This window comes from Cynocephalus volans, chromosome 11 (assembly GCF_027409185.1).
Source record: "Cynocephalus volans isolate mCynVol1 chromosome 11, mCynVol1.pri, whole genome shotgun sequence".
In the NCBI taxonomy this organism is placed as follows: domain Eukaryota; kingdom Metazoa; phylum Chordata; class Mammalia; order Dermoptera; family Cynocephalidae; genus Cynocephalus; species Cynocephalus volans.
In genome coordinates, this window is record NC_084470.1 from 67,575,047 (window position 1) to 67,587,993 (window position 12,947).

General features: G+C 38.3%; 1 protein-coding gene across 3 annotated transcripts in view; it reads left to right on the forward strand.

The window, feature by feature from the left end:
- The window catches only part of PXK (PX domain containing serine/threonine kinase like), a 73,400-nt gene that overhangs the window by 18,027 nt on the left and 42,426 nt on the right, over positions 1-12,947 (forward strand). For all 3 annotated transcript variants that reach the window (XM_063114980.1, XM_063114981.1, XM_063114982.1), the window contains exons 2-3: positions 7,090-7,140; positions 10,018-10,065. In XM_063114980.1, the coding sequence (XP_062971050.1) occupies positions 7,090-7,140; positions 10,018-10,065 (99 nt within the window). The remainder of the gene's footprint in view (positions 1-7,089; positions 7,141-10,017; positions 10,066-12,947) is intronic.

Below are 12,947 nucleotides of genomic sequence, written 5' to 3' on the forward strand. Positions count from 1 at the left end.
ATGTGACTACATGGCAGGTGGGTTTTGTGGGCTACACTGGAGGCTTGTTCTTTTTTCTCTTCATTTTCATAGGTTTATCTGGTTCTTTATCAAATGTATCCGGTCAATTTTTTTGTTGGTCTCTTTTTAAATTTACTTTTAAATTAACATAATAATTGCATATATTTATGGGGTACAATGTGATGTCTATACACACACACACTGTGTGGGATGGTTAAATCAAGCTAATTAACATATCCATCACCTTACATATCAGTTCTTTGTGGTGAGAGTCTTTTAAATATACTCTTTTAGCCATTTTAAAAATACAATTCAGGTCCCAGGGCATGGAGAAGGGGACCAGACCCCTCTCCCACAAACAGGCACACTGTGCCAGTGCCTCGGGAACCACTTGGGGACCCGGGGTATGGAGCTGGGGATCGGACACTCTCTACAACCAGGCACACCACCAGCACCAAGGAGCAGGCCAAAAACATCTCCTCCATGTGGGTGGCCCACCACAGCCACCACGATAGCCATGGCCACTGCAAAGGCAGCTAGATGCCACAACCACCACACAGATGGTCCGCCAGCTACTGGAGTGGGTTGACACAAGGAGAGTCACCAGCAGAGCTAAAGAGAGGAGGAGGATGTCTGTCTCCACAGAGCCAATTTCAGAGTGATGGAAAAGATAGCTCTATGATAGTATTGGGGGACCTGATCATGCCTCTCAGCATTGGACAGATCATTTGGGCAGCAATCAACAGAGTAACCATTATTCTTTCAGAGGGAGAGAAGAAATCTAGGGTGATTAGAGGGGGGAGGGGGGAGGGAAAAGGGGATGGGGAGGGATTGGACAAGGGGCATAAAGAATAATTACAATTTGTAACAATATATGTGCTAGTAATATTGATTTGATTAACATATCTCAATGTCAAACCCCCAAAATATGTATAATCAATTTTGATTCAATAAAAATTTTAAAAAAATACAAAAAAATAACATAAAATATACAATACATTATTATTAACTGTAGTCACCATGCTGTGCAATCAGTCACTAACACTTTCTGCTCCTGTCTAACTGAAGCTTTGTACCTTCTGACCAATGTCTCCCTTTTCCCCATCCACTCCCACCCACATCTTCTGGTAACCACCATTTCTACTCTCTGCTTCTGGAGCCTCATTCTTAATGTACCTTTATAGGGGAAACACAATGGGTACTGTTTTAAGGCTGCCAGAACTAAGCACGCCATCTAGGTGGATGTGCACACGTTACAATGGTGTTGCGTGTGGGGTACCAGTGGGCTGTGGCCAAGGACAGATGGCAGAAGTAATTCCTACCACCATCCTGCACCCCAAAACATCATGGACTGGGATGACCTGTTGTGCTACCCTGATCCTGGGTTTCTCAGCCTTGCCACTTTGACATTTGGGGCCAGATAGTTCTTTGTCGTGGGGGTTGTCCTGTGCTTTATAGGACGTTTAGCAGCATCCCTGGCCTCTACCTACTAGAGAGCACGCCTCTCTCCCTGAGACAATCAAAAATGTCTCCAGACATTGCCACCTGTCCCCTGGGAGCAGAATCACCATCTTTTGAGAACACTGACCTAAACATAGAGTGTCTTGGCAGACACATTAACTATGATATCATTTTGGATGTCACAGCCTGACATCAGGACCCAAGCACTCTCTTGTAGCTACTGCTTCGCTTCTGCCAAATGTTTTTCCTAAACATTACTGTGTATGATTGTATAGCAAAGTTTATTTTTTAAAAATCTAAATTATATATCTACATAGGGAAGGAGTGGAGTACGGTACCTTTTTAGTCAGACTGCACCTTTCTTGTTCAGAGTTCTATCTCCAGCATGAGCAATGCACAGGGTTTGAAGCACGATATGTGCTTAATCCCTATTTACAGTTGGCAGCAGTATCTTTGCAGAACACAAACTTTTAACTCAAAGTAGGGAAAGCAGGCCAGCATAATGCTTAGTTAGTGTCTAGTAGGTGCCTAACATTGAGCTAGAATTTTTAAATTTAATATTTTTCCTCCGATAAATGAAGCAGTGGATTCTTGAAGTGATTTTTGAGATTTAACATTTTCTTCCTACTTTAAACATCATAAAAGCTGTATGTAGTTGTTTAGGATTACTCAATTGTATGTGCTAATTTACAGCTCTACTGTAAGAATGTAAAAGTCCAGAAAATTTGTCTTTAAAACAATCCTAAGAGAATATTTCAAAACTAAAGGACTGATGATCCCCAAATGTAAGAGTGTCAGATGTTTTTGGCATTTTATCTTTATGTATTCAGAAATGATTATGTATTCAGAAATATTGCATAAGAGATTTGCCACACTACACATACCAGTTTTGAAATATTTATTTTATAACTCCATATGAAACCAGCTAATCATGATGCCAGGTACATAGTTGATTTACTCATAATAATTGAGTGGATATTGTTGAATGTAACATATTCTAGAGGAGGCAGAAGTTCCTGTTTATGTGGACTTTTTCAGCCTTTGTTAAATGCACAGAATAAAAATAAATGATGGTGTAATAAGGTCAGTTTTAAAATCTAGTTACCAGGTTAATGATGCTTATTTGTCTTTATTTTCTAAATAACCTATTTATATCAGTGGAGTTAATTCAGTAGAAAGGATTTGTTGGGTACTGACTTGATAAGCATTTGTTGAGTAGTGACTATGAGTAATGCTAAAATCATACCATCCAAAGTTAGTAAAACAATTCTGAGCATTTGAGGAAAAACTGTTACCATTCTTTATATGACTTAATCTATACCTTCATCATAGCTCCCTGTGCGTATAAGCAGGAGGTCGGACTAGTACCGTGTTTCTTGCTGACTTATTAGTAAGAATTACCTGGGAGGCTATTAAAACTTATAATTCCCAGGCTTTTGTTATAGAGATTCTGATTCAGCAGGTCTGGTGCAAGGCCTGGGAATGTGTATTTTAATACACCACCCACCCCACCCCACCACTGCCCAGCTGGATGATTTTTATGATCAGGCAGGTTTGGAGATCACTGGATTTAGTATTTTTGGGAATTGCCATCAGTGCATATCTATTCCATCTTTTCATTTCTTAATCACAGCCTTTTATAGCTGACTGTGCATGTAAAATGCAAACTTTGAACACCAAAAATCATGGATCTCAGTCTTCTGACTGCTACCACACCTAGTTTTGAATGCCTGCATTTTGTTTACCTTTTTAAACTAAACTTTTTATTTGAGATAATTGTAGATTCTCATGCAGTCGTAAGAAATAACAAGGAGAGATCCCATATACCCTTTACTCAATTTCCTCTAACAGTAACACTTGCAAAACTAGAGTACAATGTCATGACCAGGATATTGACATTGATACAGAAAAGAAACATTTCCATCCATACAAGCATCTCTCACTTTGCCCTTGTATAGCCACACCCTCTTCCGTTCCACACCCAGCTCACTACCTCAGCTTTAACTCCAGCAACCTCTAATCTGTTCTCCATCTTATAATTTTGTCATCTCAAGAATATTCTATAAATGGAATTGTACAGTACATAACCATTTGAGATTGGCTTTTATTTATTTATTTATTTATCTATTTTCTGACCGGTAAGGGGATCGCAACCCTTGGCACGGTGCGATCAGCACCACGCTCAGCCAGTGAGCGCACCGGCCATCCCTATATAGGATCCGAACCCGTGGCCTCGGCGCTATCAGCACCGCACTCTCCTGAGTGAGCCACGAGGCAGGACCGAGATTGACTTTTTTCACTCAGCGTAATTATCTGGGGTCATCCATGTTGTTGTGTGTATCATTAGTTCATTCTTTTTTTTTTTGCAGAGTAGTATTCCATGGTGCATATATAGCAGAATTTAACCATTCACCTATTGAAGGACATTTGTTTCGTTTTCACTTTTTGGCTGTTACTAATAAAGCTGCTATGAACATTCATGTATGAGTTTTTATGTGAACATAAGCTTTTCATTTCTTTGGAATAAATGTCCAGGAGTACAATTGCTGGCTTGGATATTAGTTGCATGTTTAATTTTACATTCTCATGAATGGCTATACCATTTTACATTCTCATCAGCAATGTATAAGTGATCCAGTTTCTCTGTATCCTAGGCAGCATCTGCTGTTATCACCATTTTTATTTCCACCATTCTGATGGGTGTCTAGTGATCTCTCATTGTGGCCTTAATTTACATTTTCCTGATGGCTAGTAATGTTGAACATCTTTTCACGTACTTATGTACCATCTGTATATCCTCTTCAGTGAAATGTCTGTTCCTGACTTTTGCCCATTTTCTAATTATATATATGTGTTTTACTGTTGAGTTTGTTCTTTCATAGAACAAAAGTTTTTAATTTTTATGAAGTCCAGTTTTCTCTTACGTGCATTGTACTTTTGCTGTCAAGTCTAAGAACTCACTGCCTAACTCTGGATCCCAAGGATTTTTCTCCTAAAAGTTTTATAGTTTTACATTTTATATTTAAGTCCATCATTCATTTTGAGTTAATTTTGAATCTTAGGTTGAGGTTCATTTTATTGCTGTAGGTATCCACTTGCTCTGGCAACATTTGTCGAAAAGACTGTCCTTTATTGAGTTGCTTTTGCATTTTTTTAAAGTCAGATGGGCATATTTACGTGGGTTTATTTCTGGGTTCTTTGGTTCAGTGATTTGTACGTCTATTTATATGACTGTGTGTTAGTACCACATGATCTTGATTACTGTGGTTATATGGTAAGTCTTGAAATCAGATAGGCTGATTCTTCCTATTTTATTTTTTTTCCCAAAATTGTTTTAGCTATTCTAGTTTCTTGCCTTCCCATATACAATTTAGAATAATCTTGTCTATATCTAGAAAAAAAAATCTTGCTGGGATTTTGAAAGGATTTATATTAAGCCTGTGTATCAATTTGGGGATAACTGACATCTTTATGTCTTTCTGTTTATTTAGAGCTTTCATTTCTTTCATCAATGTTTTATCATTTTCAACATACAAGCTATGTGCATGTTTTAGATTAATACCTAAGTATTTCTGTCTTTTTTTTTAGTAATTGTAAATGGTATTGTATTTTTAATTTCAGTGTCTGTGTGTTCATTGCTAGTATGTACATATACAATTTATATTTCAATATATGTATCTTGTGACCTTGTTGAACTTACTTGTCAGTTCTATAAACTGTGGTTTTTTTGTAGATTCCTTTGGATTTTCTACGTAGACTATCATGTCATCTGCAAATAAGAACAGTTTTATTTCTCCCTTTTGATCTATGTGCCTTTTATTTCTTTTCCTAGCCTATTACACTAGCTAGACCTTCCAGCACTATGTTGAATAAAAGTACTGAGAGCACACCTCTTTGCTTTGTTCCTGATCTTGGAGCAAAATATTAAGTGCTTCATCATTAAGTATGTTAGCTGTAGAATGCTTGTAGAAGCTTTTAATCAACTTGAGGAGGTTCCCCTCTATTCCCAATTTGCTGAAAGTTTTTATCACAAAAGTGCTGAATTTTGTAAAATGCTTTTTCTGTATCATTTATTAAATCATGCGATGTTTTCTTCTTTAGCTTCTTAATATGGTGGATTACATTGATTGGTTTTCAAATAGTGAACCAGCCTTCTATCCCTGGAATAAACCTCACTTGGTCATGGTATATAATTCTTTTTATATATTGCTGAATTCTATTTGCCAATATTTGGTGAAGATTTTTGAGCCTATGTTCATGAATAACATTGGTCTATAGTTCTTTTTTCTTGTACTGTCTTTGGTTTTGGTATTGGGGTTATACTAGCTTTATTGAATGAATTGGGAAGTGTTCCTTCCTCTTCTGTTTCTTGGAAGAGTTTGTGTAGAATTGGTATTAATTCTTTAAGCACTTAGAACTCTCCAGTGATTGGGCCTGAATATTTGTTTTTTGGGGGAGTTTTTAAGTTATGAATTCAATTTTCTTAATAGTTATAGAGATTACCAAATTAGCTATTTCATATTGGGTGAGTTGTGATACTTAGTGTTTTTTGAGGAAGTGGTCTATTTTATCTAAGTTGTCAAATTTATGTATATAGATTTATTCATAGGATTCCCTTGTCCTTTTGGTATCTGCACAGTCCATAATGATACCCATTTAATTCCTGAAATTACTAATATTTGTGTCTTATCTCTTTTTTCTTTGTCAGTGTTGTTAGAGACTTGTCAACTTTATTGATCTTTTTAAAGAATCAGCTTATTATTTCATTGATTGTTCTCTATTTTTTTTGTTTTCAGTTTTACTGATTTCTGCTCTTCTCCTGATTTCCTTCCTTCTGCTTGCTTAGAGTTTATTATGCTCTTTTTTCTTCAGGTGGAGCTTAGATTATTGATTTAATACATTCCCTCTTTTGTAATATAAGCATTTAGTGCTTAAATTTCTCTCTTAGAACTATGTTAGCTGTGTCTCACAGATTTTGATATACTCTATTTTCTTTCAGTTTAATGTATTTTATTATTATTATTAAATTTCTCCTGAGAGTTCCTCTTTGATCTATGGGTTATTTAAAAGTGTGTTGTTTAGTTTCCAATTACCTGGAGATCTTCCTGTTACCTTTCTATTACTGATTTCTACTTTTGTATGATTTCAGTTCTTTTAAATTTGTTGAGGATTTATTGCTTAGGATATGGTCTGTGTTGCATGGTCACTTGAAAAGAATGTGTATTCTGCAATTATTGGATGGAGTGCTCTACAAATACTAATTAAATCTTGTTGGTGGATGGTGTTGTTGAGTTCTATATCCTAACTGGTTTTCTGTTTAGTTGTTCAGTCAATTGCCAAGAGAGAGGTGTTGAAGTCTCCAAGGATAATTGTGGATTTTTCTGTTTCTTTCAGGTCTATCAGTTTTTGCCTCACGTAATTTACAGCTCTGTTGTTCAGTGCATACACATTTAGGATTGCTGTGCCTCCTGATAGATTACTTTTGTCTTTATGTAATGTTCCTCTCTATCTCTGGTAATTCTCTTTGCTCTGAAGTCTACTTTATCTTATATTTTTACTTACTTTTGATTCTCTGATTTGGGGGTTTTATTACTGAGGCTCTTTTTCCCCTCTTTTTTTTTTTTTTAGGAATATATTATTCGGGTGCAAAGAGGAATTTCTGCAGAAAACAGCTGGCAGGTAAGCATTTTTTTGTCCATTAGAAAAATGTTTAAACTTGTGACTGAAACCCTGACTTAGGGTACTTAAAAATTTGGAAAAATCAGAACATGCATAAATATAAATCATATTTCTTTTAGCTATAAACCTTTAGCTTTAAGACAAGTATTATGAAAGGCTTTTCTATTCCCAGTTGTTTGGTTAAATTGTGTATCATGTTACCATGGAATATCTAGGAATTTGTTCTCCAGTTCAACCCAGAGCCTGTAGGATATGCAAATTCTTGTTTTCTTCCTTGAAATTCAAATTTCCTCACCTGTAGCCATGGTTCCTGTAGGAGAGGTTAGAGTTCAGTCCACCAGATAGAAAGGTCCTGGTTGTTGTAGTTTGGGACACTGCATTTCATGGACTCTTAAGTCTACTCACGTGCAACTTCTATTGCTAGCTCCCTCATGGTCTCTAAGGAGGGTCATCTTGGGGCCCCAGGCTCTGCTTTTCTCAGTGGTGGCCTCAGAAAGAAAAGACTTCCTGGACAGATCTAGAGGTCCTTCCCACCCTAGTTGACTTGCAGAGGGTGACTTAATTCTGTATAAAGGCCATTTTTTCCCTTATTGTAGTAATTATAATTACCATACCTCATCCCAACCCAACCATTCCCCTCTTCCAATAATCTTATCTTGTCCTTCACAGTCCAGCTCAAACCTTGCCTCCCACCTTAAGCAGTCTCTCAGTGGCCCACACTTAGTCTTTTCTTTGCCTGAGATTTCAAACTGATTCTTATTTGAATAGTTATTATATTTGACATCTAGTGAGCATTTATTAAGTGTTCAGCACTGGTCAAGCACATTAATTCGTTTAATCCTTTAAAAACAGTCCTATGTGGTAGTATTTATTTTACATTTTACATCTGAGAAGTAGACAACTTTTCTGAGGTCACACTTAGATCACTGGTAGAACAGAGTTGAAATTCCTATATTCTCTATGGTTAATCACTGTATGATCTTTTGCTTCTTTGCTCTCATTAGAGATATTTAACTTTTTTTTTATGTGTATTTGGCAAGCAGGGCTAACAGCAATTCCCCACCAGAAAAATCAACCCTTGATGCAGTTTTCTAGACCTACTACATTAGAAACCCGGGGGTACTTAACAAAAATGTAGATTCTTGGTCCCCATTTTAAACCTGCTGAATTAGATTCTCTGTGGGTGGGGTTGTAGGGGTGGAAATGTGTGACCCTTTTCCTCACCCATCATAAGGGTTACTGCTGGCACTCCTATAAAAAAGACAGGTTAACAAGAAAAAAAAGCATAACAAAATTATTTAATCAAAGTTGTATGTAACAAGAGAGTCTTTAAAAATAAAGACCTGAAGACCCAGGGAAAACTGTCCATTTTTATCCTCAGATTCAGTGAAAAATGGACAGCTGTGTAGAAATGTGATTGGACAAAAGGGTATGATGTAATGGTAATACACTGAGGGTGAGAAATCCAGGAAGACCTATCTGTTCAGATTGTTCTTGGAATCTTCATGTGGTATTCCTTCCTCCCTGGTATAGGGAAGGACCCCTCTGGGATGAAGGTTTTCAAGCAAAAAGGGAGAGAGTGACCATTGTAGTTGTTATGGCTTGCTTTGGGGGAGAGGGGTTCTGGTTTTTATGACCCCCCTTAGGGAAGAAGGATTCTGGTTTTTACTCCTCCCTTCAGAGAGAAAGAGAGCTGGGAGACAGAAGGGCAGGAGAAGGTCAGAGAGAGACTTGCTTCTGAGGCTGCTTCTGAGGCCTTCCAGTCTCCTTTAGCTTAAAGTACTCAACCTGCCAAAGTGTCTTATTTTGGACTGTCTCTACTTTAGATCTGCCCAAATCATGAATTGAACCTAAGAGCTTTTCTGTTATTATTCTCCCATGCTATGTATGGCCCTCCATTGCCCCTATACTCTTTCTAACTAGCTTCCCCTTTCTTCTGGCCAGCCAGATACCCTGAAAGCTCAATTGACTCCTTTTTAAATTTAACCAGATCCAAATAAGTCCCTTATGGAGGATTTTATTCCCCCTCCCCCCCAGGGCTCGAACCCTGAACCTTGGTGTGATCAGCATCATGCTCTAACCAACTGAGCTAACTGGCCAGCCCAAAGTGTCTTATTTTGGAGTATCATTTTCTGAGCCCCAGCAGGGTCCTAGGTGATCTCCAGGTAATTCTTCTTCACTGTACTAACATTTGAGAATCACTAATAAACGTTGAAGTCAAACTATTCAAAAGCAAAATAAATTCCTTGCCCAGAGCCTGACGAGCTAGTATATTTGGCTATGGCCTAATCAATGCTGTCAACACACCTAAGAAAGAATGTGTAGGCAGTGGAAGGTGGACTGTCTGCAAAGAGGGGCAAACCTGGGGAATCAGGGCGAGGTGTGGCAGCTCTGCTTGCAGGTACAGTCCAGTCTCTAGGGTGGTGGGATCTCAGTTCAGGGGAAGTTTTATCCAGGGCAGAGAAGAAATGGTCTCAAAACTGTCTGCTTCCTTTTGCTTTGATTCCATGCTCAGTAAAGCTTTTATTTTTCCTTTTAAGTCATTAATTCATCTTTCTAGGTACCTGGTTAATAAGAAAGATATTTGAAGGGTTGTTTGCCCAGAAAACAAATATTCTCGCTTACCTGTTGGCATCTTGTGAGTTTCGCTGCATTAAGCAGTTTCTCATGGCCCAGCCAAGCCTGGGGCACTGTTAAGTCTGTTCCCTGGGTTTAACAAGTTAAACAAGTTAAGCACCAGGTATAAGCCCTACTAACCTTAGCACAAGTACCTCAGCTCTAGCGTGCCAATATTACTAATATTAGTAAACATTAAATAAGGAAATGAAAAGAGATGGTCTTTGCTGAATCAAAACACCACTGTCTTGTCTCTTACAGATTGTTAGAAGATACAGTGACTTTGATTTGCTGAACAACAGCTTGCAGGTAAATGTTTTGAAACTCCAGTAACACACATTGATTGCTTGGAGTGTCTAAGAAACTGGTTGGAAATGGCAATATCAGGAACAAGAAATTAGAGAATTTCTCTGGCAAAGGAGATAAATTCATACTTTAAACAGATGATGTATAGCTCTAAAAATAAACTTTTGGTAACAAACATGTGGTTTATAATTAATAGTCACCTTACAACTGAGTATCTTTGTGCCAGACTGTATCCTTACCACAATCATGGAATGCTGGTGTATTATTATGTCCTTTACACAGATTAGGAATTACTAAATGGATTGCTAGAATTGTTCACTTATGGAGCTGGGACTCTCTCAGACTCTGTCTACTAAACTAGGCTGTGCAGTCAACATTGCAGGTCAACATTCAACAGTAAGAGTAGAGAGTCAGCATTTTTTGGCTCAACTTGTTTATCTTATATACGTATTTCTAAATCCCTTTGATTTACGTATTCCTAACTCAGTGGCCATAGTGGAAAGAAGGATGAGCTGCAAAGTCTGTTTGGAAACACAGTCAGTGCTGGTAATGGTTGAAGGGTGCTAGAGGGGCTTTAGCATCATGGAAGTACTGGCAACACCAGTCATGTCTTCACTCGGCAGACTGTCTTCAAGAGCTGTGGATTGCTGAAGACCACTGGGCTTGTGGCATACCTCAGATTTGAGTGGTAATGTAAAACCCTTTAAACCTGAACCAGAGTGCTTGGCTCATGACCAGCTCAGCCAGCAGGTAAAGGACTGCTCCCTCATTGGTGAGCTAGCCATCATTACTTTTTCTGAGTGATCTCTAATCCTGTCCACAAAGGTCAGGAGGACTGAGGGCTGAGAGGGGGCATAATGCTTTCTTTTTTTTCAAAAGTACACATTTTATTGATCAGACTTCAGAAAATAGCATTTGTAGAGCCCAGACTTTAACATTATTTACAACATTGCTGAAAGTATGAATGCCTTATTTTCATTCTGAAAGAATTAACCCAAGGGGTCGGCCCGTGGCTCACTCGGGAGAGTGTGGTGCTGATAACACCAAGGCCACGGGTTCGGATCCCATATAGGGATGGCCGGTTGCTCACTGGGAGAGCGTGGTGCTGACAACACCAAGTCAAGGGTTAAGATCCCCTTACTGGTCATCTTTTAAAAAAAAAAAAAAAGAATTGACCCAAGTAGCTGCAAGACCTTTATGTAATTGCCATAATTGTGATGCATGTTGTCTTTTTTTTTTTTGACCGGTAAGGGGATCGCAACCCTCGGCTTGGTGTCGTCCGCACCACACTCAGCCAGTGAGCACACTGGCCATCCCTATATAGGATCCGAACCCGCGGCCTCAGCGCTAATGGCTCTGCACTCACCCGAGTGAGCCATGGGGCCGGCCCTCTTTTTTAAATTTTAGTATGACCAATTTAAATCTCCAGATAGAATATTGGCAGAGATTGAATTCTCCTCATTGACAGGTTTAATTGGTTTCATTTATGGATTTTAATAGCATATTCTTTGCACTTAGGCAAAAGCTGGACCTGTGATGATATTGTAGATAAGACACTGATGTGCACTTTATTCCAGCAGCAGATTTTCTCCTCAAACTCCTTCCGCCCCGCCAATGCAGTGGCCCTTGTGCCATTTCCACAGTGCTATGAGTGTTTGAGAGTTAAAAGTGGTATGAGCATTTGGGAGTTATGATGTGTTTTTGTCTTTGTGCCCAGTATTAAAGAAGGGGGAGTGATCTTTGTACGATGATATTCAGCCACAACTAGGTAAGAATTGTGGGAGAAATACTTTTGAAATTGAAGTTGCCTAGACCCAGTCTCTGAGAATGGGGGCATGGAGAAGAGGGTTTTATCTCCCATTTGCTCTTACTTTGGGGATATAAGGCTGAATGTCCATGACCATTCATTTATGGCCTTTTTAATATACTAGAGTTTTATTTTTGCTTCAGTGTAATTTTCCCCTTTAAAACAGGCACTCTCAATGTGCATCTTATTTCAAATGCAAATATCCGCATGTATTGATTTTGGCTTGTGCTGTGCAGAATATGGCCAGACATCATTTTAGTGGGAGGTTTTTTTGGATCCAAGTAAACAAACAGAAGAAAGTACATACAGCTTTTTGGCAACAAAATAGTTTCAAAACAACCTCTGTGAAACAGACCAAAAAGACCCCAAAACCACAGAATAAAACTGTGACCATAATTTTCAGTGTTCAGTTACCCTTTTGACAAATAAATGAATTCCTGCTGAAGAAAGAGAAATATAATACACATATGCAGAGTTATCTGCATCCAGTAGGAACATGCCTAGGTGGGAAAAAAAGCAGAATGTAAAATTATACATGCAGTATAATATAAATTACACAGAATGTTTAGAAAAAAAGATGGAAGGAAATATGACAAAATGTTAACAATGGTGATTCCCAGGTGGCAGGATTATGGGTTATGTTTTATTCTGGTTCTTTATACTGTTCTGTTCTTTCCAAGTTCTCTATAAACAAACACATACATGTAAGCTATGTAAGTAAGAAAAGAGAAAAAAGCTGCATTTTTCAAACTTTTAATAGTGAGCATATTTTGTGGTAACAATGAAGAAAAATTACCACCTTATTTTAAACACAACATCAAATTAGCAACCATCAAGGGAGACAGCAGACAATGAAGAAAAGGAAGAAGCAGGCAGTTGAAATGATGGGAACTGGGCAGAGAGGGAAGGAGCCCAGGCTGTGCCCCGGACCAGCACTAAGACCTTGGGTCAGTCGTTTCTACTCTTGGGCCTCACTTTCCCCATCTGAAATGAAGGGGTTGAACTCGACTTCTGAAGTCTCTTAAATAGCACAGATGTCTTGTGATTCTAATTTTAATGGCCATGATTGACCTAGGAG